Genomic DNA, 27267 nt, shown 5'->3' with positions numbered 1-27267 from the left:
TGTCTTCACCTGTGTGTGTGTATGCGTGTGTGTGTCTCTTTACCTGTATGTGTGTGTGGGGGGGGGGGGTTGAGATCATCTACCATGTTCATTTTTGAGGTGTGGTCTCTCAGGAAGCCTGTTCTCATAGTTTGATTTGCCTGGTTAGCCAGTGAGCCCTGGTATCTCCACCCTCTTACACATTTGCACACGTAGCCGCACACATGTGCACACGTCTGTGTCTATGTCACTGTCCTTTCTTCCGTCTGCCCCTTCCAGGTGTCTATGTTAAGTTTAACATTAGACTGTGTACTCCATGAGGCGGCATGTTGTGATCCCCCAGTGAGATCCAACCCCTTTCCCACTTGGCCGTGGTTGGTACACGACTCGGGTGCCCTGACAACAGGCCAATCTGGAATTTCTATTCTGAGCCATTATGTAGAAGAATGGATGGTGATTGGCCCCCCTGATTCTGGCTGAGGCTCTTGAGAGTTCCCGTCTCCCAGACCCATGGAGCTTTGCTGCACTGAGCTCTGTTCTTGCGAACCATCGTGTATCATAAAAGCCTTTGCTTCGTTTTCTTTACTTAAGTTTAGTGAAAACCAGTTTCAGGTGCTTTGACCTGGAGATGTCTACAGTATGGCCTTAACTAATCATTCTCATTTTCATATTGATTGTGACTTTTTCTTTCTTCTCTTTAAAAAAACAAAACTAAACAAACCTAGCCAGAGACAGCTGCTGCTTTGAAACGTACACTAGAATCCCTGATGGACCGAGGAGCCATCGTGAGGAACCTGGAGAGCCTTGGTGAGCGCACACTTCCATACCGTATCTCCAGCCACGGCCAGCAGCACAGCAGAGGCGGGTAAGTGTTTCTGGAAATGGCTTCACGGGCTTAGGAGAGAATACCGAGCCATCTTAGAAACGGTCACAAGGCCACCATCAGTCCCTGTTGTGCAGCTGTCCCTCGGGCATCAGTAGGAAAGCAATGCCGTATTGTAGATGCTGTCTTAGTTAGGGTTTATTGCTCTTGTAAAGGAGAACATTTAACTGGGGCTGGCTGAGGTCCATCGTGGTGGTGGGAGTGCTGTGCTGGAGAGGGAGTTAAGAGTTCTCCATCCGGATCAGCAGCTCAGCAGTGTATAAGCCACTGGGCCTGGCTTAAGCTTCTGAGGCCTCAAAGCCAACCTCCTCCAACAAAGCCACACCTACTCCAACAAGGCCACACCTCCTCTGAGGACCATTTCCATCCAAACCACCAGGGATACAGATGTTAAACTGGCTTTAGTAGGCAGGTCCGAACAGAAGCTATGGGTAGAGCAAGGGACTTGTAGGCTCCCTCTGGGGGATTGCTTTCAAACTCAGACTTCTTTTTCTTGACGTTTAACCCTTGCCTTCAGAAAGCCTCGGCTTGCAGATACACACAGCAAAGTAGGCTTCCTTGGCTTCCAGCCAGGGCCAGCTGCACCAGCGTGGAAAGATCCGACTTATTCTAGACAACGTGCGGTTTTCTACCTGCGTGTGTTCTGTTCAGGGTGCTGCTACTCTCTGGCACTCAGAACTTTGTGCCTTCTGCAAGCTTCTCTGGTCATCTGTGGGCACTGACTTCAAGTCTCACACTCGGTTGTCTTGGGAATGGAGAGAGAATGTGCAACTGCATGCTGGTCGGTGAACTGCTTTGTTCCTGGTTTCAGGGTGTGGGCGATGGCCCCAGGTTGTACTGCATTCAGACCGCTTTTGGGATGAGGCGCATGCTGCAGAGGTCTTCACTGCCTCACCGTGTTTTCTGCTGAGTGTTGCTAGGAAACAGGCAGCGCACAGTGGCTGGGCCTCTTCCACAGCTGTCATGACAATGAGGGATGGAGCGTGTGTGCATGGCAGGGCGTGTGTGCCTGTGCGTGGCAGGGCATGTGTACCTGTGCGTGGCAGGGTATGGCAGGGCGTGTGTGCCTGTGCGTGGCAGGATACACATCCTTTCTTCACTTTTTTTTAAAACTTAGTCACAAATTGGTGTGGCTTTACCACAGGACTGTGGGTGTCTTTGCTTTTCTGTTTAAAAGGAATGCATGTGGTCTGTCCAAGGACGATTAGCTATTCTCATGTAGAAGGCAAGAAGTCAGTGTCCTCATCCATGTGGTGATTTTGGGGGAATCCATTTGGAGTGTCCCTTTCCTGTCAACGTGAGTTGTTTCCCCCTGGCATTTCTTTAACTAGCGTTTGTACTCCAGCCAGCTGCCTGGGCCCACAGAGAGCTGCTGTATTGACTCTGCTAGCTTCAGGCCTCTGTGTACAGTGCTGGAGCATGCGTGGTGGGGGTGCTGCTGCTCTTCGTGGGTGGAGCAAATGCTTCCAGGTGCTGACCAGGTGTGTGCTCCTCACCAGGGATCCTGTTTCAGTCACTTAGCCATTGGCATTGGAAGATCTAGTGCAGGAGGGCACCGTTTTTGCAGTACACTGCACGTGTGTACTGTGTGCAAGCCAGTGGAGTGTCTCATGTCCAGGAGGAGGCTCAGGATCTATACCTGTGCTGCTGAGAAAAGCCACTGCCTACATTTAAAAGGTCCTATTTTCAAAATGCTGTATCCGAATGCTAATTTACAGAGATGCTGAAGCCAAGATTAGGTGTGTGATGTCAGTGCAGTGTGGGGAGCCCGGCGTGACCTGTCTTTCCAGACACATGGTGGGGAGTCCTTCAGTGGTCGTGGTGCTGGTTAGTGTCATGTGAACATGGCGTGTGTGTGTGTGCAGGGCAGGCCTGTGCATGCCACAGTGTGTGAGTGGAAGTCAGAAGACAGCTCTTGAAAGTTGCTTCTCTTGCCAGCTTGTGGGATTTAAGGGATGAATGCAGGTGGTCAAGATTACATACAAGCTCTTCCACCCCCTGAGCCATCTTGCTGGCCCATGGTGGCTTTATTTTTATATATTCTGACTGTTCTCCATGGTGACATTGGTAAATGTGCATTTCAGGGCAGTACATTTAGAACTGCCTGAGTAAAGGTTTCTAATGCCTGTCGTAGGGGCTGAGGTCAGCTGGGCACTAAGCCTCGCCCTCCTTGTAGTGGGCATTTTCTTCACTTGACACATTGCTTGTGTGCCTTGTGCATAACCAAGAAAGTGTTGCACACATGACATGTCCCAGAAAGTGCACTGTGTGCAGATGGTTAAGAAGTAGCATAGGGTTGTTGATTTATACATTTAGCATTTAAAGGTTTGGTTCGTTTCAGTACTCTGAAGGTTTGACCTGTACTTGCGGTTTGGTCAAGGCACTGATGGAAGTTTCCATGCTGTGTGCATGAGTCTGTATGTGTTTAGCTGGCTGATTAAATGGGCCTGCATGTCCTTCAGGATCCCACGTTTCATGTGGTGTGATGACCATCTGTTCTAGGGGATAACAGCGTATTTCAGTGGCATCCACAATTCTCAGGATGATTCTTGGGCTTGTTGTGGTTGCTGGTGTTCTAGAGTTTTCAGTCTATTGGAAGTCTCGGTATGTGTGCTGACCTAGGTAGCAGCAGCAGGGGAGGACGAGTAGAGGTGCCCTTAACGGCAGTAGTGCCCCACAGGGCTGACAGACAGTCCTTGCCCCACAGTTCCCTCTTAGCATGCTGGATCAGTGCCACTGCCATTCTTGCATGTACGTCCCCAAACTGGCCCCAGATTATGCCATTATTCCAAATACTAGTTTGGTCAGACCCTACATGAGAAGCAGGTTGTATTCCAGAGACTGGTCTGCAAATCCCTGTTACTGGGAACTTGTTGGCTCACTGGAACAACTTGGTGGTTAAGTTTCTAGACCCGTGCATAGACAGTTACTTATTCACTGTCTCAAGGTGTGTGGAATTGGGTGGCTTGTTTATGCTGAGCTGAAGACCATTTTGAACTTTTTAAACCCTGTTCTTGTGTGTTCCACCTGGCTGCAGGAGCCTATTCTGCTCACCTTTATCAGAGACAGAGAAGGGCTCAGACACCTGTACCTTGTGTGTGTACCATTTTCCACGTTCCTGAGGGCAGCCATGTCCTGAGTCATTTGGCCGCCAGGTCATGATCTTGGGAACAGAGCAGAGTTGAGAAGGTCCCGGTGCTGCTTGGGCCCAGTGGGGGAGGCTGGGAACTTGGGACTCCTGGGTCAGCTTTGCAGATGGAAGCTCTGGCTTCAGTTCCCACCTGTTGTCCCTGGGCAGTGCCTGAAAACCACTAGTGTACAGCCTGGGGCTGCTGGGCTCAGACAGTCTTTGCTCTCAATTTGTGCAGCCCCTTGCAAGCCTCTGGATGACCTCTTGTGATCACCTTGAGGCCTGTCTGTCTGGTGGAGAAGGTCCCTTTAGAGGAACCCTTGCTACCTTACCCTGCAGAGGGAGCCGCGGGAGCAGACGCTCTATCCACCCTTTCTCGTGTGGGCCGCTCATGTCCTGCTGCAGGCACAGCAGCCAGTCCTACCCCGCTGCACACCCTCTGAAGCTCTTTCCACTAGATGGGGCTGGATGGAGTGTGGTTTCTAGAGCGGGAGGACCAATGACCTCTGGTGCTGAGCTGTGTCTCTCAGGTGGCCTGTGACTTACCAAGTCTATAATATAACAGCTGGGGTGGGGGGCTGGACTGACCTCATGTCCTTAAGACTCTTTAGGTGTAGAAGGAGTTTGGTAAGTGCTCATGGGAAAGCTCTTAGCTGCATGCAGAGTACTCTTCTATTTCCAGCTGAGCAGAATGATCAGCATAGCCGGCTCTGTGGTGAATCAGTGGAATTTTACTGACTTGTTTCCCAAATGTGTCTGCAGCTTGCTTACTCTGACAGCCCTGGCACCCTCTCTAGAGGAGGTTGATTCTCCTCTGTAGTTTTCCTATTAGTTAACATATCTGTGTGCACATTTCCCTGCCAGCATCAAGTCCTGCAGTGTCCTGGCCCCTCTGTGTGGACGTACTCTGCAGCTTGTTTGGGAGCAGGAATGCTGTGTCCTTGAAGGTTTTTTTTAAGTGGCATTTCCCCAAGATTTGTAGAAGTATTGCTTCTTAAAATGCACAAGATCCAACAGATAGGAAAGGAAATGGGTTTGTTTGTAGAAAGTGAATAACTCGTTGCCTCTGTGAAGTCTGAGATCAGAAAGGTTTAACCAAGGCAGTGTAGGAACCGGCATCACACAGTTCGCCTCTTGTCTTCCAACAGGTTCCAAGATGCCCGGGGCTGCAGAGCCCCCCACTCCAGCTCTGCACCCACTGGGAGCCAGTGAGCCCTTCAGTGGAAAATTCCACCGCCTGGGTTGGGAAGGGGAGGGTGCCTGAGAGGGACAGTGACAAAGAACTCCAGTCTGAGCAAGCTCTTTTTGTGGGCTCCCGACAAATAGAATGGGAAAGAATGCAGCCTTTATAGCTAAGAGCACTTCCAGGAAACATTTCCTCCCCAGCATCTCTAGCAGTGGAGCTGGGGGCTCAGTCCCCAGCAGGCAGTGACAGCCGTGTGTCAGCTGCTGACCTTGAAGTGCTGAAGGGCAGGCTTAGCTTCTGGAGGAGTGGCAGGAGCTGGCGGTTCCTGGGGTAACACTGCTGTGCAGGGAGCCAGCTTCGGAGCCTTGTTCCCAGTATTGGGCATGGCCTGCCCTGCCAAAACATGTCTCAGGATCTTCTCAGATCTCTGAGCCCTGGTCCTTGTGGAGAGTTTTGTGATGTTAAAGTGACCTACATTCACAGGAGGGTACGTTGTACATTGTCACCCTCAGACAGTTTGTGCGAAGCAGGTCGCCACTCTCCGGCCTTGAACATGGCATCTGTAGTGAGCCGTGCTTTAGTGGACCGGATCTGTCTTGGCCCTGCCTCTCCCTGCTCAGCAGCAGTGAACTCCTCAAGTCCGCTTCTGCAGGGTTGGTGCGCAGCTCTGTGCAGGAGGGAGATGCTTGGGAGAGCAGATGTCAGCTCTGTCCATGATTAGAGCCACACACAGGAATAACCACGCACTGCTGGGCTCTGTGTTCAAGGGATGCTTCCACCTCCTGGCTACCTGGTGTGCGTTGTGTGTGTTCTTCTGTGTGTGTAGAATGGGACTGAAAAGTGCTGAGATGTGTAGTGTAATTAGATTTTAGATTACTGCATTGATGTTTTCCAAAGTGATTTGTCCACTCAGTGGTTCAATTACTGATTAAAATAAAAGCAGAAAATGCAAGCTAACTAACTAGAGTATTTCATTATTATTATTTTATTAGAATGTTCTATTTGAAGCCTGTCAAGGTAGTTGCAGAGGGGTCTTGGCTCTAACTCATCTACCTTCAGTGAGCTGGACGGAGATAAGAGAATCCACATGCTAAGACTTTAGGGTTTTGTTTGTGCCTTGTGACTCCAAGACACATAAAGCCACTGACGGCTTTGGGACCCAAAAAGTTACAGAATTAGCAGTTGTAGCAGATAGGTAGGACAGTATAGCCCAACCCCTTGGTGAACACAAGAAGCATGCACAGTTGACCTGTTGTGGCATTGTCCAAGGCTCTGAGCCTTTCTCCAGCCTCCTCCAACTCCCCTTCTCTGTGTCCAGCTGTAGAGCATGCCATGGGGTAGGGTTCTTCTCAGAGCTGCCCTCTCTGCATGGGGCTTGCTTATGTCGTTTGTAGGCCTAGGCCGTCAGGAGGCAGGCAGTATCTGGCCTCAGAAGCTGCCGTCCCCAGCACCATGTAGGTGGCACAGCTGTGGTGGGAGGTCTTTCTCGGTGCTCTGTTGTCTGTGCGCACAGTGGTGTGGATTGCTGCAGCCTGGACGGAGTGGGAGTCTCATGGAAGTTGTAGAAGCCTGAATTTCTTCTGGCACAAAACCTTGGTGATTTTTTTCTTAATATCAACTGGCCAAAGGACTGAGGTTTGTCTGCAAGACACGTTCACCTATGTTTGCTTAGATAATTCTTAAGAAAAACTTTTTTTTTTTTTTTTGTTTTTCGAGACAGGGTTTAAAACTTTTTAAGAGAAAAAGAATACTGGCTAGAAGCAACAACTTTTTTGTGTGTGTGAGCAGCCATGCAGATAAACTGGGATACTGAGGCACACAGGTAGAGTATGCCCTGGTAGCTTAGGTTTAGGGTAGCTTGGCTTCTGAGGAGACGGAAGAGGTTCGGCTTTCAAGGAGAGGTGGATACAGTATATCTGCCCATCTCTGAGCTACTTACCCCTCCTCTGTAGGGTGTTTCCTGTTCATGGAAATTTCCATGGTATTATGGGGAGCCAGGGGAGCAGAAACAGTCTTTGCCCACATCAGCCCCAGGCACAGATCCATAGAGTGATAAGCCTGAAATGACAGTCACACGCTGTGGTTGTGGGCACAAACCCACTTGCAGTTTGGCCAGAGCTCTTTTTTTGGGTTTGGGTTTGGTTGCCAAAGGACTGGAAAACTGGAGGAGGAGGATCAAAGGGCAAAGGCCACAGGGTTTGGTAGCAGTGAGGGCTCTTAGAAGCCAAACCCTGGCCCAGTCTGAAGACCTCCAAGCCTTTGTTTTATCCTTGAGAAGCCTCCAGAGTGCCAGTAATATGTTGTGAGAAATGAGGTCTATCCAGGGACTGCACCAGGTAGACCAGTTCTCTTCCTGCTTGTTATTTCCCCAGTTGAAGGCACTGGGCTCCATTTTCCTGGCTATCACTTACAGAAGACCTGATCTGTCTGAGTCCTCACTGGCCACACACAGCAGGGTGAACTGAGGCTGTAGATAGAAGCTTCCAGAGTCTGTTCTTCTTCATGTTAGAGGGTGGGCCTGGAAGGAGGTGATGTGTAGGAAACCATACTCTGGAAAACGGTGCTGGACCCAGACCAGTGCTCAACCTCGGTCTCCTTCCATTTCCTCACCTGACACACGCGGGGTTTCTCCTGCCCGCCATCCTTTCCTCAGAAGGTGTTGAAGAGAGGTGAGGTTACTTTGGAAATTGAGATCCTCAGACCCTTGTTTTCAAGATCTGAGCTAGGAGGGATCTGGTACACCGGGCTCTGCTTCCTTCCACCCTTGGGGATTCTTTTTGCTCTTAATCATGAAGTGATGTTTAAAGGCTCTGATGGTATGTGGTTAAGGATGGTTTGGTAAGCAATGATTAGGAGGCCCGTGAAGTGTACCATTGAGGGGAAGAGGTTTGAATTGATGCTTGGTGCCTGTAAACATACTTTCTCTAGAATATTAGACCTTTCTGCCTTCAGATGTGCGGCAGTTGAACGTAGAACAGAGCAGTGCTTGATGTTGACAGCACTGTAGGGAGAGCCGCGGTGGTCTCAGGCTGGTGTGTAGGAAGGGTAGAACTGAGATCTTACAGGGGGAAGGCATCATAGGGCAGGCCCTGGTGCTGGTGTGTCTCACAGGGCCCGCAGCAGCCAGAGCTGCTCGTGGTAGTCTGGAGGGACGTTTTGATTAATACCAAGTAAGAGAGTAATGGACACTGGAAGAAAGAAGCTCTGGGGCGCGCGCTGGATTGAAGCGTTCCACCTGCCGCCGAGTAGCCAAATGAAATGGGTGTGCCAGGAAAAGAGGCTGGTGCTCAGCATGGAGGGGGTGGTTTGAGGTCACTCCACTTAACATTTTAGGCCCTGCTTCCTCGCTCGTGTAGGGTACGTAATCATGATTTAGTGTCGAACAAATGAGCAATTCATAAATTGGGTGGTTGAAACCCTTGAGGTTTTTTTTTTTTTTTTGTGGGGTGTGTACGTGTGTGTGTGTGCGCGCGTGTGTGTATGGACTACAAATAAGTGAAATTAAGCCTTGGAACGTGTGAGGAGGTTGGTGTTTAGTTCCCATAGTCATCACAAGTGATTATCTAGTGAATAAATAGACAAGTTACTGCCCCAAGGAGCCATTCTAGTGGTGTGGTGGTTTAAATGAGAAATGTCCCCTATAGGCGCCTGTATTTGAACGCTGTGTTTCTATTGGCGCTGCTGTTTGGAGAGGTATGGACCCTTTAGGAAGTGCAGCATTGCTGGAGGAAGCCTTTGTCTGTGGGTGGGCTTTGAGGATTTATAGCTACACCCTGTTTCCAGTTCACTCTGTGCGTCTTCTGTACAGCTCAGAAGTGCTCTCTTGGCCTCCTGCTCTGGCCACCGTGCGTGTGTGCGTTTCTGCCGTCATGGGCATCTAGCCCTCGGGAGCTTTACACCAAACAGACCCTTCCTTAAGTTCCCATTCGTCATGGTGTTTTATTCAGCAACAGAAAGTATCTAGTAGCAGGCTTTCTTGGACCAAATCACTACTTGAGACTTATTATTGTGAATGCTGAGCCCTGGCTTAGGCTTGTTTCTAGCTAATTTTTCTTTTAAGTAAAATTAATCCATTTCTATTCATCTGTGTGCTGCCCCAAGACTCATTTACCTATGCAGCACCTTCCTGCCTTGCACTCAAGGGCTGGCGGGAGCACACTTCCTGCCCGGATGGACAGTAAACAGATCTCTCCCAAGCTAGCAGTAGTACACCTTGATCAAAGGAGGAGCAAGGCAGTGAGGGAGACGGTGAAGGCGTGGGTGTGGGGTGAGGCTGCTCTGTGGGAGTGGTCAGAGGGCCTCCAAGAAGACATTTGGACAGACCTGAGAAGTGGGCGGAGCCCTGTGGAATTTGGGCAAGAGGAACATTGAGGACAGACCCTCAGATAAGATTGTGCTTCGAGAGTTCGGAGAAGGCATGGCTGGAGAGAGAGATATGTCACGTGGCCAGAACATTGCCAGATCTTCAGAGCACTCTGCCGACTGTCCCTAGCCATGCCATCCAAATCACACGGCCCTGCCCTTGCCCTTTGGAGGCTTTGAGCTCCCTAACTGGCCTAAATGCACTATAAAGAGCCGCTGACTTTGAACTTGAAGCAATCCCGCTGCCTTTGCATCTCGAATGCTGGTCTTACAGATGTGCACCACTACATTCGACTGCTTGTGAGTGTGGACAGCAATGATGGTCTGGGGACAGTTGTCTGTCAGGTACTAATAAAGTTTTGGACCATAGCTATCTCTAATGGCATTTAGCAGCAGTCTGACATGAATAATTAATGTTATGTCCATTGTCTTACTGAAGGACATATGCCATCTGCACTGTGTTCCTTGTTAGATCTTGTTCCTTCAGAGCAGTTCTGGGTAGGTCTGTCTCCTTCCTGTGGGACACAGCTGACTGACTAATGTCTGACTGACGTCTGTTCCTCTTAGGGACGGAGTCACTAGTAAAGTCCTTTGAAAAACTAGAAGACTTCCTAATGTTTTCATAAAAAGCATCAGATGATTTAGAATTCCATTCTCGTTGATAGGTTAGAAAATTCTGAGTGTATAATTTCACAATTATTGTATTATTCCCTGCTGTGGCTGACGTCACAATGCCTTTTTACTGCCGTAAAGGTGGTTTAGGATTGCTTCCACAGGACGTAATATGTGATGCAGTCTGGAAGGAGACTGGGTGTGCCCCTGGCACTGTTGAGTGCGCGTGAGTAGTAGTGTCTCAGCAGTGAGCTCTGTCGACCAAAGCAGCAGAGCGTGACAGCCCCCCGATACAGGAGCTCACCCTTCTGTCTTGTTGCAGGTATTTTCTGGTGGATTTTTATGCCCCAACCAGTGCTGTGGATGGCATATTGGATCACTTGACTCGAGACATTGATGTGGTGAGACCGAATGTTGTGAAACACCCTCTGACCCAGGAAGTAACAGAGTGTGGCGGCATAGTCCCAGTCCCGCTGGAAGAGAAACTGTATTCAACGAAGAGGAGAAAGAAGTAAGAAGATGTTCCAGATCTCGGCCACACACCTAATCCCAAGTACTCTGTGGCTGCTGATTGCTTATTTTCTAGGATGCTCTAGCCCATGATCCTTCTGCTGTAGGAGGTGGGAACTGCTGACTGAGACCTGCCCTGTCATCTCTGGCGCCTACAGACCAGTCTCGGTTTTGCCAGCTGTGTGATCGCCAGGGAGGGCTCACCTTAACCTCTGCAGCATTGGGAGAGCAAATTGATTGTCATTCACACTTGGTTGTCTTGCAAAACTATATGGAAAACAGAGCACAGAGTAATAAATGTGACTACCAGTCTGACTTGTGTGTTGCCTCTCCCCTGCCCCAGCAAAGTGTACCCCCAAAGCTGGCTGCTCCCGTTGTACTGTGATGGTCCATAGTGTTAGGAGCACTCTGAAGTTGGGATACCAGACAGTCTGCAGAATTAGTGCTTTTTCTCTGTCCACATAGCGCTGGTCTCTGAGGAGGGACAAGTGTTTGGGAGCAGCTGGGCCTCGGTGTTGCTTCCTAGCATTTCTTCGCCACTGGCTTCCGCCTCCTCCACTGTCCCTTAGCCCTAGAAGGCCCTTTTGAAGAAGGCAGAGGGATGGTGTCCATTAGGCACACAGACTTTTCCCTGGAATAATAGTCTCTAGGATCTCACCCTTGGCTCTCTGGAGCTGGTGCCTTCTCAGGTGGTCCCTGCCTAGGGTCTGCTGTCACTGCAGGTGACAGCTGCTATTGGCAGGAAGCGGGAAGTTCCCGTCACCTGGGTGGCTGCCGGGTTGAGTTGCAGCATCAGGTTGTCTTCCAACAGGAAGAGAAGGAGGAGGGAGGGAGGGACACCTCGAGACCCACAGGGCCCCTCTGCCAGGCTGCCTGTCTCTGCACTGCCTGCTAGTTTGTCACTGCTCCTGACCCGAGAACCCAGGTAGCTGCTGCTTCAGCCCCTTCGGAGCGAAAGTTAGACAGCATTTTCCTGAGAAGCCACAGATCAGGGCCAGAGAGACAGCTCTGAGGTTAAGAGCGTTGTCTGCTCCTCCAGAGGAGCCAGATTCAATTCCCAGCCCCCACATGGAAGCCCACAACCATCTGTGATAAGATCTGGTGCCCCCTTCTGTCATGCAGACAGAACACTATACATAATTAATAAATAAATCTTTTAAATAAAAAAAAAACAATAGGTTAAACTGTGGTGGCATGTGCCTTTAATCCCAGCACTCAGGAGACACAGGCAAGCAGATCTCTGAGTTCAAGGCCAGCTTGGTCTACAGAGCAAGTTCCAGGACAGCCAGGGCTGTTACACAGAGAAACCCTGTCTTGAAAAACAAAGCAAAACAAAAAACCCCATAGATCAATTAAGAGGTTCAGAATTTGAGACTAGGAATAAAAGGGTTAGAGTAGAAATGGGTAGAGATTATCTGGGGAAAATGGCTGCTTCCTGTTCATTAGGCATTTCCTATAGCTGCCGGTTGTTGGCCGGCTCATCTGCGAGACAGCTTACATTCCATGTGTGTGTCCTCTGGTGCCACTGCCTTCCTCAATTGACGACGTCCGTGTCGCATGCCATGTGTTCTCCACTAACTCAATCTTTCCAGCCCTTTGAGGGAGCACTGTTACCCACGCTTTTGGATGAAGAGGCTTGACATGGACTTGACCTTAAACCCATTTACCACATGACAGCTGGGATCTCGAGCTGGGGACTCCGACATTCCTTGGTTCTTGCCTGCTTGCGGTGTTGATGTTGACATTGCCTCTGAAGTTAACAATGTCCGCTTCACAGTGTCTGGGGGACATTGTTGCTGAGGGCTTTACCCTCTGTTCTCATAGCCCAGGTGTGGCACTTACCCTGAGAAGATGGTTAGCATCGTTGGGCATTCCAGGTCACACATGTGTCCAAAGCCCTGGGCACAGTTTGAGTGTTAGGGAGGAAGGAGGTGGCTAAGTAGGACAGCTGTGCAGTGTGCTACTTCCCTTGTGGATGCTTAATGCTGAAGTCACTGTCCCTCTGTCCTGAGTGATACAGTGGACCTCAGCAGCTTGTTGCAGCTTCTGCCCATGCATGTCTGGTATTTGAGCACATGCCAGTGATTTCCAGGATGTGTGCTTTTTGTCCGAGGCAAGTGTCCAATCTTCCTGGCTGGTGGCAGTCTGAGGAGCTGTTACAGTTCTCTGCTTCTTTTATGAATGAGGACACACGAAAAGCTTGAGCCTAGCAAGCAAGAAAGCTGGTAATTAGCGGGTTAGGATACAGAATGTACCAAATGAGCAAGTTCCACCAGTGACAGCTACAGAGGGTGTGAGAAAGGGGGCCCTGAAAGTAAGGGCACCAGCAGAGATACCCAAGGCCCCAAATGGGAGAATGGAGGATTGATGTGGGCATGAGAAGACACCAAGGGGCTAGATCTGGAAGTCTGGAGAATTCTGAGAGATCAACTTGTTGTGGGATAACGTACACTGTAAAGATTTGTCACTCATATTAGTTTAATAAAATGCTGATTGGCCAGTAGCCAGGAAGGAAGTATAGATGGGACAACCAGACTAAGAATTCTGGGAAGAGGAAAGGCAGACACGCAATCATCCAGAAGCAGAGGACGCAAGATGAGAATGCCTTACTGAGAAAAGGTACCAAGCCACGTGGCTAAACATAGACAAGAATTATGGGTTAATTTAAGTTATAAGAGCTACTTAATAAGCCTGAGCTAATAATCAAATGGTTTATAGTTAATATAAGCCTCTGTGTGTTTCTTTGGGACTGAATGGCTGCAGGCAGGACCGGCTGGGACAGAAACTTCTGTCTCATTCTAATTAAACTTGAAGAGATAGGGACCTGAACTACAAGAAGCCTGCGAGCTTGGGCCTTAGGGCCAAAGCTCCCTTCCCTTGTGAATTCACATCCTTCCAAAGGGCATCTTAGGTTTGTAATCTTGACTGTCTGGTCTACCTACGACAGGGTCATCTTAACTGATACTCTTGCCTTAATCCAACTGCCCAGGGCAGGCAGAAGCCCCCCAAGTGGGTGCTACCACAATGAACAAATATGTAATAGAGAAGTGTGTGTACTAGGGAGAGAGGCAGAACTGGAAACGTGATGGCGGTGGCAGGTGATGGAGAGGGCTGAGGTCTGCATGCTGCCATTGCCCAGAAGGGTCGGCAGGATGATGCACACCAGCCTGGAGCTTATGCTGCCACAGACTCAGCCCCTGAGCCTGCTGCCTGGCCTGGGGATCCCCCTGGCTCTGTGCTGTGGGAACTCCTTCAGCCAATGGCCTTTGGTTGGTTGGTCCAGTTTGGGTGTGGCCTTGGGTACTAGAAATGTGCTCTCCTCTCTTTCTCTTTCTCTCTCTCCTGCCGGATTTGGTTCCTGTTTCCTGCTCATGCAGAAGATTATAGATCTGTGAGTCTACCCCTAAATAAAGAACCCTTTATTATACTTTATTCCGAGCTAGTCTGGGACCATTTTATCTCACTCATCTACAGCTCTGAGCAACAACAGAGGCCTGAGATGGGAGAAGGTTGGTGTTCTGGATTAGATCTCCATGGTTCCATGATGACACCAGAGGCCATGTTGGTGACAATAGTCCATGCTGCTGCCACAGGCCATGATGAAGCCTGAGATCCAAGTGGATGTACACAGCCTGTGCCTCTGCCCAGTGCCTTGGTGATGTCATCGGGTTTTACTGCCTAGAAAGCCATGCTGCTGTGAGTGGCATGTGTAACCATCTGAGCCTATGTCAGGGGCTCATGGTCTGTGCAGCCATGGAAGAACATGAGTGGGTCAATGATCTTGATATGACCAAGGGGGGGGGGGATTGATGTCTGTGGCCTGTGTCACCACCACCAAAGTCTAAGCCGATGTCTACGATCAGGGCCGCCACCTGAAGCCAAGTTAGTGTCCCTGGGCACAGGAGAGCTGGCCCAGCCCATGCCAGCCCACAGCACTGCTGTGCAGGTGGTGGGTTAAGAATGGGAGCGCTAACTCCGCCCTGCTCTGGCCAATGCATGGCTCTCCTCAATTGATGGCTTCAGGTGTGGATGGATGTAGTGGAGGAAGACTCATCCTGACTTGGGCTAGCCTCAAGGAATTGATCACACTCCGATATAGGAAGTCCTTCTATATATGTGTTGCTTTTATTGGTTAATGAATAAAGAAGCTGTTTGGGGCCTGTGATAGGGTAGAGCAGAGCTAGGCGGGGGGGGGGGGGAGGGGGAATGGGAACTAAACTGAATGCTGGGAGAAAGAAGGGCAGAGTCAGAAGCCATGGAGCCGCCAGAGAAGACAGGTGTTGGAACTTTACCTGGTGAGCCACAGCCACGTGGTGATACAGATGAATAGAAATGGGTTAAATTAATATGGAAAAGAGCTAGCCAATAAGAAGAACTAATAGCCAAGTAGTGATTTAATTAATTTAGTTTCTGTGTGGTTATTTCGGGTCTGGGCGGCTGAGAAACGAACAAGCAGCCTCTTAACAACACTCAGTGAATGTATGGACAACACAAAATGGACATTTTTTTCTTTATGTGTGTGGGGAGGTCATGAGGAAGGGGGGGATATGAAAGACTGGGAGGCGAGTGCAATGAGGCACGTGATGTGAGGCTCCTAATAATAATAATAATAATAATAATAATTAATAATAATGCCTTTTAATAAAGTATACCCTTGAAAAACAGATCTAGAACTATACTGGCTAAGTGGTGCTTTTCCTCACAACACTCCCAACTTTCCAGGGTCCAAAGTTCCTCTTCTGCTTTCTCCCACCATCTTCTCGAGTCTTTGTAATAGTGCTGCTTTCTCAGTGGCCTGTGGGTTCCGACTGGTTCGGTCCTGTGGAGAAGCCAGGGCAGGAAGTGTTCCTACAGAAGTGGGAGACAGATGGAAGCTGAGGACCAAGAAGCGTTTGAGGTAAGCCCTTGGGAAGACGTCCTCAACACATCTGCAGGTTGGCCGCTGTTCCAGAAAGCCCTCGGTCAGGTCATGGGGGATCCCAGACCATGGACCATCATTCTCAATGACGGAGAAGGCGTGAGTATTTAAAACCCTCCGCTGTGTTTCCCCGCTTCTGGGTCTAGCTGACTTAGGAGTTAGGTGTTGGTCCCGCCCACTTGAGGTCCGCGTGGCCAGCTGGAGCTCAGTATGAGTGATGTGTTTTTGCCCTCTTTATAGCAATGTATCCAGTCTTCAAGCCCTGCCTATAAGGCATGAGGTTCAGAGAGAATACACTCATCTAAAGCCTCAGGGGAGAAGTAAGGTTGGGAGCCTGTCTGCCTCGTTCCCAAGGTCATTTCTGGCTTGGTACCCTTCAGGAGGCAGACCCTGCTGGCCTGCAGCCCAGTCTCCTGTGTGGGTGACCTCCTCTCCTGGGCCCTTCCTGTCCCACAGCCAGACTCAGGCCTCAGTCTCCCTCACTGTGGGAGTGGAGCTGAGCCTCCCTGGAGTATTTTTTCATTGCAGGTCTTCAGAGGAGAGCAGATGGACTTCCTGGAGCCCGGGCCTCCTTTTTGCGTGCTTCTTGGCACTCTTAAGTTCCCACGAAGCTGTCTTCTCTGCACACTGCCCCAGGGGTGTATCTATAGCGCGCACAGCACTGTGCAGGATACAGAGATGCACTGGGCAGTGCCGCCGACCTCCAGGCACCCACAGGTAGGGGAGGAAGTGGAAACAGCTCTGTTAGTCACAGGCCGGAATAAAACAATAATTGGGATGCAAACCGAGCACCGTGTAAATGGGGGGTGGGCCCAGGAAGTGTGCTAACCGAGCTGGCATTTCACTTGGCACAGGGACAGCCAGCACAGGTGGAGCACTGATCAGTGGATGGGGAGGCAGTAGTGTCGCCATGTGTTTTTGGGAGCTCCCAGAACAGGTGAGCGTGGCATGAGAGATGGACCTGATAGTATCAGAGCCGAGGGCTGTCACTGGAGAGGAGGCTGGGAAGTGCAGAGTCCCCAGGGGTAGGGATGAAGGCTGAGATGAGATTGTCTGGTATTCGCAGGAGGTAGTGGGGCCTACCAGAAAGTAGAAATGCTTGCTCAGTGACCCCCAGCCAAACAGAGTATCCCTTGAAGCCTGTGTCGGAGCGTTTGAGAAGGACAAGACATTCCCTCTTTGTGTGGTGTGGGTTCTGGCCCTTGGTGCTAGGAGACTAACCAAAAGCTTTACTACATCTGTGGAGGCTGCTCAGCTGCTCTCCTGTCTTCTGCACCGGGGAGAAGAAGGGCTCTTGTTTCCATGGCAACTCTCTAGGATGCTTGGTCACTTTGAAAGACTACTCAGCAGTGAGATGAGCGTAGAACTTTTGCTTGGAGACCTGCCCCACCCTCCACTCGACCATAGCAGTTTCTTACCGTCTCCCAGCTTCATGTCCTCATGTGGGAAATGGGAGCCCTTTGGAGTCCATCCCTGCCTACCTTGCTGAGGGTTATCCATCGGGGGACTCGAACCTGGTGTGGTGGGTGGGGTAAGGTTGTGGGGAGCATGGGCAGGATTCCGCAGGCCTGTGATTTACCCTCTTCTTTCTGATAAGTTGCTTGCTGGCCCTGGGATCCGTCGTGGGCTTCTTGGCTGATTCGACCTGATTTCTTTCTCTTTGTGTTGGGGCGCCCTAGGTTCCACCTTTGTCTCCTCACTCTTTGAATTCCCCACCCAACCTCATATTACTCGGGGTTCTCTCTGGGCTTCCCATAACCTCGCCAACACTCTACCTGCATAATCCCTTTAAATCCTACCAGGCATCCTAAACTCCCATGTCCACCGTTCAAGTTCCTTCCCACTTCTCCAGGAGGCTTCCTGCCTCCCATTGTCTCTAGCCAAAGTCTTAGAGGTCATCCTGGATTTCGTGTTCCCTTCACATCCACCTTCTACCTCTTTGACTAAAACCTGTTGTCTCACCTTCCAAACAGCCAGAATTTAACCACTGGCCACCTCCACTGTCACTACCAGGGTCCATCTGCATCTTCCTTTGCGTAGACTACAGCGAGTCTTGCAGCAATCAAAGTCCTGGGCCCACCGGAGCAAAGGACCTTGGCGCACCCAGGAGGGTCTGCTGCTGTGGTTGTTCTTTGCCGCCTAAGCCGGCTTCGCTTGGCAGGCACCTGCGGTATGGGAGGGGCCCTTGTAGTTCACCTCTCCAACCTGCCTGAACTGCTTCAAGGGCTGGTTTTGAGGACCGTTGTGGTGGTGAATTTGTTCATGGCAGTGGTGACTGGGATGAAGGGTACGGCTTCTCGGAGCTGGGGAATTTGGGATGCTGGTCGTCCATTCAGGTTTCGTGTGTTTGTGGAGCAGGGACTTACACAAATAAATCTTCAAGAATCAAAGATCTTTAAGAAATAAAATCAGAAGTTCAAAATGCTGAGTGCTGCCGTCCATGAACACTGTTTCTGAGGAAGATGATGCTGGATATTTTTTTCTTCTTTTGTTAACAGTTTCTGACTGGAAAAACGATGACCACATGCTGAATGTCCCTTTAGGGAAGTGTTTGGTAACAGTGAAGACAATGAGGGCCAGCCCAGCAAACTGCCCTGAGTTGCAAACCCATGAACAGCACCAGCTTTGATTTAGAGAGTGCTGATGTGGTTAGAAAGATAGTAGGTCTGCTTGTGAGGTCATCTTTCCCGGGCCCTTATTATGTTCTTTCTGGGCTTAATGGAGTCCCAGGAGGTTCTCAGCAAAGCAGAAACGATAATAAAATTAAGGTGATGGCAGTTTGGATTATTTAGTCTAACAGAAATTATGGCTTAAACATTTCTGAGCAAGTAAAGCCGTTTAGATGAAGACAGTGATCAGGTGTGTTATTTCCAGAGTACAGCGTGAGAAGGAACAGCCCTGTGCTGATGAAGAACCAGGAGACTGAGAGGACGCGCATGGGTAGATAGGGGCTGCTCGTCCACACAGGAGGCTGCACAGAGGAAAATGCCATTGGTCCCAGCTGATATAGGGAAGGCCCCCAAACCAACTGGCCAGATGGTTCCTTGAAGGGCTGAACCCATGACATGTTGATGAAGGTGTAAATTCACCTCATCCATTCCTGAACAGCCAGTCCTGGAACGCAGGCTGTCTGTGTTCTCAGCCAGTACTGGCCTGGGGGCTGGTGGCCATCTGTGTGGGAGCGCAGCCAGAACTCTTGTTGCTGTGTCATGCTGTGTGAAATCCTGCCAAGTGACACTCAGCTTTGGTCATCTTGAGCCCAGTGGGGTGTGAGACTCTCATGGTTCTCCCACCCCAACTGATCAATGTCTTCATCTCACACTCTTTACCTACTCAGAGGCATTCAATCCAGAGTTTCAATGTGGACATATATATCATAAATAATTCCTTCCTGAGTCTGTCTGATCTATCTCTCAAACAGGACTGGAGGTGTTTTAGATAACTAGTATAGAATTTTCTCTTGAAAAATCATTGAGAAAACTTACCCACAGCTTGCGAGATGACTTAGAGCATTTGCTTAGCCTGTATTTGGTCCAAGATTCAGTCCCTAGTGCTGCATAAATTGGCACAGTGGTACAGGCCTGCACACCGAGAACACGGGAGGTAGAGGTGGCAGAGTCTGGAGTTCAAAGTAATCCTTAGCTGCATAGCAAGCTTGAGACCTGGCTGCATGAGACCTACATGAGGCTACACATATTTTGAGTCCGAAAAACCCAAAACAGCAAAGAAGACTTAGATGAAATTTAGAAATGAGACAAAGTGCTATATCATCTCAATGAGCTACTGGGACATTGGTAAGCTCAGCTAAGAATAACTTCATTCCGGAGAATATACCTCCTTGACTTTGCTTTTTATGTGTTGATAAGCATAGGTACAGTAAATATTCATGCTGCTTTGTTGATTTCTGTCTTTTCAAAAAGACAACCAAGAAGGTTATGGTTCATTCCTTTGTAGGGTGTTATCCAGCTTTCTCTGTGACCTGGCAATCATTCCAACATTGCATTGTGAATGCCTGTAAAATTCCGTGAATGCTCTTTGAATTGTCTACACTGCACTGCTTCCTTAATGCAGATAACATTGCCTTCTCCCATAGAGAAGAAGGGAGGAAACAGCCAGAGCTCTGAGAGCATGGATAGGTTCTCATGGTACAGCATGGGACAAGTCCATGCCATTCTTGGAGGAAGATACATCAGGTACTGAGAAAGTGGTGGCTGCTGGACAGCTGCTTAGCGAGAGAGGTTATCAGTGGCATGTTCCCAATCATAACAATTAGCTAAGACCAAGGTCTGAAGAAGAGTGGGCACAGCAAGGCCGCCAGGGTGGAGGAGGAGGTCTCTAAGGGCTGTTGTTATGATTAGGACTCTGAACCAAGATCCCTGGTGGATTCGCGTGTCAAACTGAAGGAAGATGTTTTGGAGGCAGAGAAATACAAAGGAAGAGAAAGTTCTCGTACAACTGTAGGGGAAGCTGCCCAGGCGGGTATGAAGTGGATGGAGAGAGGTAAGGCAGAGGGTGTTTGGGAGCCACAGCAGCTGTCTGTGGAGACGCTGAACTGCTCCCTGGTGGTGACGTGCCCTGGAGGTGGCAACAGGCACGCTTGGCCCTGAGAGGGCTGTGGGGAGGAGGGAGCTTGAAGGAGAGCTGGCCACAGCATGGCCTGAACTGGAAGTCAAAGAAGAGCTGGGGTGAAGCAGAGGGTCTGCCGAAGGGGAGGGAGGAGAGCTGGGGTGAAGCGGAGGGTCTGCCGAAGGGGAGGGAGGAGAGAGGGTGAGCACAGGAGCTGACGTTTAGGTCTGACCCAGTGACTGCTGTGATAGGAAACATAAGTGGAACAAACAAAGAAGCCAAAAAAGCGGACAGTGGCGGTGCACACCTTTAATCCCAGCACTTGGAAGGCAGAGGCAGGCGGATCTCTGTGAGTTCCAGGCCAGCCTTGGTCTATGGAGCCAGTTCCAGAATAGCCAACGCTACACAGAGAAACCCTGTCTTCAAAAAAAAAAAAAAAAAAACCAAAAAGAAAAGAAAGAAACATAAATGTGCAAAGACACCCAAGAGATGCCCAAGCAATTGTAAAAACTGGCTTGACTGACATGACCAGAGGACCTGGGTCGGGGTGAGAACATGGTTTTCCTCCAGAAGGAACAGAGGTACGGACACTTGCTCATGTGGCAGATCATCCGTCACACAGCTCTGGAGCTCCAAGGTAACAGGTCACAGTGGGAGGAGACAAGATGACCGCACCTCAAGCCATAGAAAACCTTACACTGCCTGAAGCCTGCGGGCCCATTCCACCCCCGATGATTAAACACTACTCCTTCCCAAGCTATTGCTCACTGTGTGAACCCTGCTGATGCAGTACGCTGCCATGTAGGCCCCGACTTCCAGTCTGTTCTGAAGAAACGGTAAGGCTCCAATGAAGGCCTGTAAAACACACACACACACACACACACACACACTCACACATGCACCTACACACTGTACATGCTGCTTCTGTGTAGTTAGTTGGGAGTGGGGGGAAGTAGCTTAAGACATGTAACATGCGCGCGCACACACGTACATACATGTTGGGGGTGGGGCAAAGTAGAGCCAGCCTTGGCATATCGTAGATCCTTGTCTTCTGTCACGTAGACAGCTCTCCCCGGGCTGCACTCTAAGGAGCGGGCATGCTTGCTTAGACTTCTGAGAGAAGGTTGTGTTTACGGTCCATTTTGTTTTTCTTTTCTCTGCAGACTGGCAAAGACTTCCTGGCTCCAGGGATTTGGTGAAGGCTTTGGTCATGGCCACCCAGGCTGCTCCTGCATTTCCCTACTTTCTCAGGTCTAGAAAGAGAACAAAAGAAACCTCCCCCTTTGGAATCAAATGGGTCCCTTCATTGCTCCAATAGGCTAGCAAATGAGGCCGCTAATACCCATGGCTTACTGTCACGCCCTAAGTCCTTAGGTTTGAACTGTTTTTTTTTAAATGTGTTTTGTACAATGTCAGCTGATAGAATGTGTTCTGCAGGATGCTTTTCTAGGCGTTTCGGTGTTGTGTGAATGTCATAGGATGGACTTACACAAACCAAGAAGGCTACGGAGTCACAGGATAACTAATCTCACAGGACCGGTCTCATGTGTGCCATCTCTCACTGGCTAAATGTTATGTGTAGCTGGACTTAAAGATGGGCATATGCTTCTGCCTTTGTTTCTGGGAGAGAGGCTGGAATCACAGAAGAGGACACAGCCCTTACCTGAAGTGCAAGCTTTGATCCAGCTGTGTCGCCTCTGGACGGGAAGCTGGTCCTTCTGATTCCTGCGCTCTCCGGGAAGGGGGTGCATGCTCAGCATCCCTCATATTTTCCCACGGTCCTCTGCTCTTCAGTGGCTTTAGAAAGCACACTACCAGGGTAGAGAAGCCAGAAGCCTAAGTACACTGCTGGTGGGCGTGCAGAATGATACCACAGCTGCTCAGAGTGGTCTGGAGGGTCCCGAAAATTGCCACACGTGAGTGTGCCACACGTGAGTGTGCCACCCAACAGCTTCAATCCCGGAAGAATCGGAAACACCCACCCAGAAGCCTGTCCGCAGAAGGTCCTGCAGCACGTTCATTAACAGCCGCAAGGAGAGACAACCCAAATGCCCCTCGGCTGATGAGCGGATGCAGTTACCTAGCGACCTAGCCAGATGATGACCCTGTCTATACCCAAATATGGGATAACAATACCACTCCCCACCCCGCACCCAGGAGAGTGGTTTCCATTTGGAGGAGACAGTGCACGACAGCCGTGTTCTAGTTTTGATCCTTTAGATGGACTTACCTCCTGCTGCCTCAGGGTGGGGGATGGGTATCAATTAGTGGCACTTGTGACTTGTGCTAACTGTGGACAGTTTACCCACAAACCAACCAGATCTAAACCCCACTGCTGAGGAGACTAGCTGGGTAAGGGCGTTGCTTCGACCGCAGGCTGCCTCCTGGTGTCGTCTTCAGTCTGACCCATGCTGCAGCGAATACAGTTTCTAAAGGGTGCGTTGATGGGCTTGAAGTGTTGTTTATCCTCTGCCCTTCCTGAGTGTTATTCCCAGAGTCACTTCTCCTCCCTCTGCGTTCTGTTTGCAGGTCACCCCGAGTTAACGTTTTTATATCTGCTCTCTACCTTCACTGAGCACCTGTAGATGGTGACTTTGAAGACCGACCTGACTGGATTGAGAATGGCTGCTGTGGAATAATAATCCGTCTGTACACTGAGAACAGTGTTACTCTCACTGGTTAATAAAAAGCTAACAGACTGGCGCCCAGCAGGAAGGATGGGTGAGACAGCCAGACACAGAAAACTCTGGGAGGAGGGAGGGTGGACTCAGGAGAGACCCCAGCCAGCTGCTGAGAATCAGGATGTGCAGAAAATGAGGTAGCAAGCCGCTAAGCCACAGGGTGAAGCATAGATAAGAAATATGGGTTGATTAAGTGGAAGAGTTAGCTGGTAACAAGCCTGAGCTATCGGCCAAGCATTTGTAATTAATATTAAGTGAAAAGTCAAGACAGAAGGACAGAACCAGGAAAGGGGTCATGAATAATATTAAAGCTGTGGGCAGGGCAGACGAGGAAGCTGTGATTGTTAAAGACATGAGTGCCATTAAAGAGAATCTCTGCACTTTGTACTGCAAGGACAGGAATGGTGCTTTGAATGAAGACCAACTCCTCTGAAAAGAGTTTCCAAACAAAGACAGCCCCGTGGGCACCCTATTCAAATCTGGGGACATGCTTTACATTCAGCCCAGAAAGCACACAGAGACCACTGCAGCTATGGTCGGTTCCGGGGGGCAGATATGCACAGAGCTGGCCACAAACCGTGGTGTTATCCTCATGGTGCTGGCTTTGTAGGCCTAAAAGATGCAAGAGTGAGGCGGTCAGGAAGACTTGCATCGAGGTTCCAGAGAGCCGCTGAGGCCAGGAAGGTAAGTTGTCGTAGAGACCTCAAGATGCTGGAATTACAGGGCCAGGGAGCGTCCACTGAAGAAAGCTGCAGGCATCCAGAGGAGCCAGCCTAAGAGAATGACCACGTGTGATACGTGGCAGGGCTGGGGAGGTGGAGATTCCCTTCCAGGCCTGAAGGAACCCAGATGACGCCACATGCACCCCGAGTACCAGATGGAGAAGTCCGGGGCTTCCCTGGTCCTAAGTCTTCAGAGTCCGCAGTCTGCTCTCTTGGCTGCTGTGTTCCTGGTCGCTCTGTTGAATGGGAATGTTTCCTTTGTGCCATTTGCTGTTGGAAAGATATAACCTCTCTCTCTCTCTCTCTCTCTCTCTCTCTCTCTCTCTCTCTCTCTCTCTCTCTCTCTCTCTCTCTCTCTCTCTCTCTGTCTCTCTCTCTCTCACACACACACACACAGAGAGAGAGAGAGAGAGAGAGAGAGAGAGAACAATTAAGAGTTTCTTTTTTCCAACATAATATTTTTATTGATTCTTTGGGAGTTGCATGTAATTCACCCCATTAGACTCATGTCCCAGTCTCCCAAGCCCAACCCCTCCACCCTTGTGACCCCCCAAAGGAAAAAAGATGGAAAGAAAAAGAAAAAAGAGAAAGATATCTCAAGTCTAATTTGTGTTGCCCATACACTCACTGGAGCCTGGTCAAAGTCCCAGTGGCAGCCCTTAAAGAAAACCCAGTCCTTCCCCACCCCTGCAGAAGCCATCGACTGTGAAGAGCTACACCTCAGGATCCCTATCACAGCTTTTAAGAATTCTATTCAATGACTTCCTGTCTAGACTGATTCTTTTTCCCCCTAAGTCTCAGATAAGACTTTGGACTTTGGCTTCTGAACATTGTTGAAGCTTTGAAGAATATGAGGGCTTTTAAAGTCAGACTGGAGCTATTTTGCATTATGAGAAGGCCATGTGCTTACAGGGCCCAGGGGCGGAATATTAAGATTTGGAAGTGAAGGTCCCCCCTAGACTCATATGTTTGCATACTTTTTTCTCAGTAGGTGGCACTGTTTGGGGATGTTGCTGACCTTTAGGGGTGGGACCTAGCTGGAAGAGCAGGAGGCAGAGGGATGAACCTGCAGAGTTATGACTCAACCCTGCTTCAGACCTGACTGGGTGCTTCTTGGTCTACCAAGATGTGATGAGAAAAGCGGAGCCAGCCCCGAGCTCCCACTGCCACGGAGCCACGGAGCCACGGAGCCACCTGCCTCCTTTAAGTGTTCTAGTCAGGCATTTTCTCATTGTCGTGAGAAACACAGTACACGGTTTGGGTGTGCTTGGGCACCTATGACGAGTCACCAGGGTCTGGGGGTTTAGACAGTTGAAGCTTATTTTCTTGTGGTCAAAGATGAAGGCGCTAGGCAGTTTTCACTTCCTCTGAGGCCCATTTTCCGTGCCCATTTTCCTGTGTCCTCTCATGATCTTTTCCCTGTGCATACATTCCCAGATCGCTTTTTCTGTGCCCAAGATCCCTCTTCTCATAGGACACCAAATTGGATCAGGGTGGACAGCAAGGACCTCATAGCCTCTAGAGTCCTGTCTCCAAATATAGCCAGCACAGCTGTGTGGTGAGGTACTGGGGGCCAGAGCTGCGGTACAGGCTGTTGTGAAATTTCAAGTGTGTCTTAGTGTGAGTAGAGCAGAGAAATACAATCTAAAGATCAGGTGAGCATGTTCAGAAACAAAAAGGCGCATAATTCTGTCCATAGCTCACCCCAGAGCTTAGCGCTTGGGCAACGATAGACACTCAGTTAAGATGCCTGAGTGCAGGTCCCTGTCTCATTCCTTTTGCCAATTTGATTCTCAGGAAAGTGGTATCACTTACAATGGCACCAGTTTATCCTTAAGATAAATTAAATGAAATCTTTATCATTCAGTTTGTTCCTTGCCATTCATATGTATTGTAAACAACTCTATAGTGGTTTGTGTGTGTGCCCCCCACCCCGCACACACCAGGTTTCCTTCTGTGGCCCGTGAGGAGTTCTGGGCCTGAGGTTGCATCCCTGGCAGAGGCCCGGACTTTTCATGATTGGCCTGCCTGAGTCTGAGTGTGGGGACTCACACCACCGCCTGCTGTGTTTACCCTCCTATGCTGCGCTGCCTTTCTTTCTGAGCCCCTTGACCTCATCTCATTGGGTTTGTTTCTGTGCTCCACTTAGTTCAGACGTGTTTGAATGTTTATGGAGGCACGGAGTGCTGTTCCACACACACTGGTTATTGTTCTTTTGGTTTTCAATAATGAAGGATATTATTGATCCGCCCTTGGTTAGCTTATTCCTCTGAATTCTTCATTTCTGTGTTTTGCTTTCAACTTCTCATTGAAGTTTTGATCTATAAAATCATAATTTAAAGGTTCATATCAAGTTTATTTGTGTGTGTTTGTATGTATGAGTGTGTGTGTGTGTGTATGTGCAAGCATGGACATGTGGATGCATGCCTCTGTGCACATGTTTGAAAGCTCGTGCAACCCTGAATGGGTGGAGGTCAGAGGATAACACATGGAAGTCAATTCTCTCTCCACCATGTGGGGCCCCGGGGTTCAGACCAGGTCATCAAACTTGGTGGCCAGTGCTTTTACCCCCAGAACCATGCTCCTGGCCCCTGAAATCACAATTTTAAATGACTACCCAATGGTATATGTGCCCACAACCCTCTCGTCTGACTCACAAGCACGCCTTTCCACTTGCCAAAACACTTTCCCACGCTTGCCGGAAACCTTTCCCGAGTCCAAACCAGCCTAGTGCTCTCCCCTGAAGCATGTACATTACTGGTTCTCAACCGAATGTGGATATGTCTGCTCCCCACTCTCAACCAAGGATGTTTTTTTGCACCATGGACCTGTTTGGCAGCTGCTGGGTCTATACTGGAATCATGGTTCCAAATGCAGGAGATGCAACACCTTGGGCGTGGTATCTCACAAGATGCACAGCGTATTTCTTGCTCTCCCCTAAACGCGGCCATGAAACTCATACAGAATCTAAGCAAGAGCCCGCTGCCTGAAGACTGAAGAGCCTATGGTTCCTGCCCTGCGTGAGTTCCTGTCCTGACCTCCTCCAATGATGAACAGATGTGGCAGTGTAAACCAAGCAAACCCTTTATTGCCCAATTTGCTTTTGGTCACAGTGTCTCACCACAGCCATAACAACCCTAACTAAGACAGGAATTGGTCCCAGGGTAGCCGGGTGTGGATGTGACCGGCCTGGCCTAGTTTCTGGGAGGGTTGTGGAAGGACTTTGGAAATTTGGGATAGAAAAGCCATTGCATGTTGAGAGCCCAGTGGGATGTTCTGTGGGAGCTTGGAAGATAAGGTCACTGAAAGCAGTGCAGAGGACCTGGTTTGTAAGTTTCACAAGGAAGCAAAGATTCACTGTGTTCAGGAAAAGGTGTCATTGCTGGGATGACACAAAATTTAAAACCGTGATTGTAACGATATCGCAATATACGGAAGTACACGTCCTCAAAATGAATGAAAGGATGAGAAGGCTTAGGAAAGAAAAGAAAGAAAGACACGAGGAAGACCCAGAAGCAGATTTTAGACATAAGAGCTAATTTAACAGAAATAAGACTCTCACCGATGGGCTCAGTGGTGGAATGGAGATGTCCAAGATTGAGCGTCCGTGCATAGTCACAGAACGGTAATATGACCTAACCTCCCAGCACTCAGGCTGGGACAGCCTGGGCTATGCGGCAACGTGAAAGCATGAAATGCATTGAAGTCCTGATGCAGC

General features: G+C 49.6%; 1 protein-coding gene across 2 annotated transcripts in view; it reads left to right on the top strand.

Annotated features, from left to right (window-relative positions):
* Mrps6 (mitochondrial ribosomal protein S6) overlaps positions 1 to 10974 on the top strand; it is a 49453-nt gene extending 38479 nt beyond the window's left edge. For both annotated transcript variants that reach the window (XM_042055888.1, XM_042055887.1), the window contains exons 2-3: positions 705 to 844; positions 10475 to 10974. In XM_042055888.1, the coding sequence (XP_041911822.1) occupies positions 705 to 844; positions 10475 to 10667 (333 nt within the window). In that variant the 3' untranslated portion in view covers positions 10668 to 10974. The remainder of the gene's footprint in view (positions 1 to 704; positions 845 to 10474) is intronic.
* Positions 10975 to 27267: the final 16293 nt, after the last annotated feature.

The sequence above is a fragment of the Arvicola amphibius genome, chromosome 10 (assembly GCF_903992535.2).
Source record: "Arvicola amphibius chromosome 10, mArvAmp1.2, whole genome shotgun sequence".
In the NCBI taxonomy this organism is placed as follows: Eukaryota; Metazoa; Chordata; class Mammalia; order Rodentia; family Cricetidae; genus Arvicola; species Arvicola amphibius.
Note: the sequence above shows the minus strand (reverse complement) of the source record. Positions and strands in the feature narration are given on the sequence as shown.